Source organism: Zea mays, chromosome 8 (assembly GCF_902167145.1).
Source record: "Zea mays cultivar B73 chromosome 8, Zm-B73-REFERENCE-NAM-5.0, whole genome shotgun sequence".
NCBI classification, from domain to species: Eukaryota; Viridiplantae; Streptophyta; class Magnoliopsida; order Poales; family Poaceae; genus Zea; species Zea mays.
In genome coordinates, this window is record NC_050103.1 from 126035282 (window position 1) to 126038389 (window position 3108).

General features: G+C 50.2%; 1 protein-coding gene across 1 annotated transcript; it reads left to right on the forward strand.

Annotated features, from left to right (window-relative positions):
- Positions 1 to 400: 400 nt before the first annotated feature.
- Positions 401 to 2805, forward strand: LOC100194214 (uncharacterized). The gene is made up of 2 exons (NM_001352805.1): positions 401 to 763; positions 1713 to 2805. The coding sequence occupies exon 2, from the start codon at positions 1745 to 1747 to the stop codon at positions 2570 to 2572; it is 828 nt and encodes a 275-aa protein (NP_001339734.1). The 5' UTR covers positions 401 to 763; positions 1713 to 1744; the 3' UTR covers positions 2573 to 2805.
- Positions 2806 to 3108: the final 303 nt, after the last annotated feature.

Below are 3108 nucleotides of genomic sequence, written 5' to 3' on the forward strand. Positions count from 1 at the left end.
TCCGATCCGTTACGATCGAGGGACAGATATCGTCAGACATAAATTTGCTAGCTTCATACCACACGTGTGTGTGAAGGTGTGGCGGCATACACGCACGTGTGTAGCTCACACGGCCGTCAACCACTCCTGCACTACTCACCGGCCGTACGTGCCGAGAGAGATCGATGGAGTCATCACTCATCACCGCGCGGCGCGGTCACCATTATATGTGGTCGACGGTAACAACACGCCGCAGGTAGCTTGCTTATCACACACGAGGAGCACGACAGGGGCCCGAAAGCGACGCCGCCAGCTGATGATCATTTTGTTGGATGGTGCAAGCAAGCTAGCACCACACACAAGTCCATCACAACTCACAAGCTTAGTGCTTGCTCCCATCACGACGATATCAGTACAAACACCAGCAGCAGCTAGCTAGTCGATAGCCGGCCGGCCAAAACCACCTCTCCCTTTCCTTCTTCTCTGTCCCCCTTAATTCTCCAGCCAATACAGCTTTCTGGGGCTTACACCGCAGGTCCAGAGCCGGCCGGTCGTCGATCCACATCACCATTACTCCATCTCCTGATACCGATCGAGAGCTCCTCCCTCGCTCCGGGCTGAGTCGCCGGCCGGACGGACTCCTCCGACCCGTGCGGCGTCAGGCCGGCCCGCCAGCTGGGCCATCCCGTTTTTTGATTCATCAGCCGTAGTAGGACTAGGAGCCATGGTCGAAGCTATTTGATCTATCTCTGAGCTGAGCTGGGCCGGCAATTTGATGATGCTTGTAAGTGGTTCTTAATGGATCTACCATCATCTACATGCAGCAGCTGCCCGGATTTTAGTTTCTTCTCCAGCTCTTGCTCCTTTTTTTTTAACATTTACTCCACAATTTTATTTCAACACGTACTAGCGCATACGCGCTCCACACACTCCCTTGTTTTTATGTGTGCAGTGGAGTAGTGTAGTTAGTGCCTTCTGTCTTTTGGGGAAACGTAATCACGTTTTCTTTTAGTGTCGTATATGTGCTTCATTCTACCTGCAGAACAAGGAAAGATACACTGGAACCCAGAGATGCAGCTCAATCTGATTTTTCATGGCGGCTTTTGATTTTGTTCCTCATCTATCTATATCGTCCCCGTTAATTCTAGCTCCCTCTGGTTTCTAATTTTCTCCAGTATCTCTTGCTAATCTTGGATATATAGGACTTATATACTGTATGGTAATTTGATACTGAGTACTGACACATTGCTGTGTTGAATCCAAATATCCAATGCAAAGAGCTCATAAATTAAACGCCACTAAAGCTAATCTTTTGTTAACCAACATCATATTAATATAATTCGTCTGTTTCTTTAATAAACACCTTCAGATTTACATTGACTGCCGCTTGTAGAGTAGTAAGCAAAATTAAAGCATATAAAGAGGGCTACAGTCCACTGTATCCACACCAAGTTCATGTTTCAGTGCCATATCTTTCCGTGATTCTTCATGTCTTTTACCGAATAAGGCTGCTCTGTGCTCGTTTACCAGTGGACAACAGTGGCCATGCCAGATCCATCCATTCACAATTCCACATGCTGCTCACCAGCACGCACTGTGGCCAATGCGCCATCGATCTCATTTCATGCATGCCGAATTATTTCCCCCCGGCCCCTGCACGAGTCTAGAGTCTAGACACTAGACTGTCTTGTTCAGTTCTGACTTATTATCTGATGATGATCCGTTGTTATTAGGTGTGTGTGTGATCATGAGTGGATAATAAGAGATGATAAGCGGCAACCTCACCAATGAAGACCTGGGGGCCGGGCGCACCAAGGCCGAGGGGCCGACGACCGCGGCCAGGGCCGTCGCGAAGAGTCCCGTGCTGCCGAGCTCCCGGCACTGGCCGCCGTCGACGGAGTCCAGGATCGTGCGCGTGTCGCGGGTCTTCGGCGGCAAGGACCGGCACAGCAAGGTGAGGACGGTCAAGGGGCTGCGCGACCGGCGCGTGCGGCTGTCCGTGCCGACGGCGATACAGCTCTACGACCTCCAGGACCGGCTGGGCCTCAGCCAGCCGAGCAAGGTGGTGGACTGGCTGCTCGACGCCGCGCAGCACGAGATCGACAAGCTGCCTCCGCTTCAGTTCCCACCGCAGGCAGCGCAGGACCTCGTCGCCCATCTGCCGCCGCCATCCATGGTGGCGCCCTTCGCAGCCGACCGGGCCGAGGCCGACGGCGACAAACGCCACTGCCACGCCGGCGTCAAAGGGCTCATGGGCCTCAACAATTCCATCCGCCTCGTCAACGCCACCATGCCGCTGGCTCACGGCTTGTACTACACGCCCGGCGAGTCTTGGACCGGTACCAATGCCGATGATGCCGCCGCCCATGATCATCAGACGGTGGCTCACGGCCACTCGCCCTTCTCATCTCTGCTGTCTCTTGCTGCTCCGGGGCCTCAGCTCGTCTTCTACTCGTCGGAAGGCGGCGGATTCACCATGAAAGAAGAAGCCACCGGTTATCAGTTCCCAGTACAAAATAGCCTCGACCACTCGCAAGGCCAGCTCTCACTGAGCTCAGCTAGAAGCTTCCTTCGCCCCGGCAACCAGGTATGATTAGGTCACTGATCTCTACTGCTCCAAGAAGGTACGTAGAAGAATAAAGCTTGGTGTAGTAGTAATCAAGTACTCATTTGAAGGTTCCGTAACGGTTGTAACTGCAGTTTTGAGATGCTATTGTTTGGTATGATCGAGTAGAGGGTCTCTAGCATGCATAATTGAGGTTATTTTTGCAGGACATGCAATGCAATTCGTTGCTTCTTTTTTATACAAGGAAGCAACGACAGGTCATATGGGTGTGTGTGTTTGTTTGTATTGTAATAACAATTTTAATAATCCATTCTTGATTTTGTGTTATCTATATGTATATATGGAATATGATAATGATGAAAATTATACCAATCATCACGGAAAAGATTGCACCATGCATGATCAATTTGCATGTAAACAGTCTTCCAATGTATTATATGAAATCTACAGTTTCATAGAAGCTTTGAATCAAACAACTTTTAGCTTTTTCATGGCAGCCTTTTCAAAGCAAATAATAGAAAACAACTTTTTTTCATAGCACATATCAAAACCAAAACGCGCTC

What these genes read in the sequence shown, in the direction of transcription:
- LOC100194214 (NM_001352805.1), top strand. Translation starts at nt 1,745, where the DNA reads ATGATAAGCGGCAACCTCACCAATGAAGACCTGGGGGCCGGGCGCACC.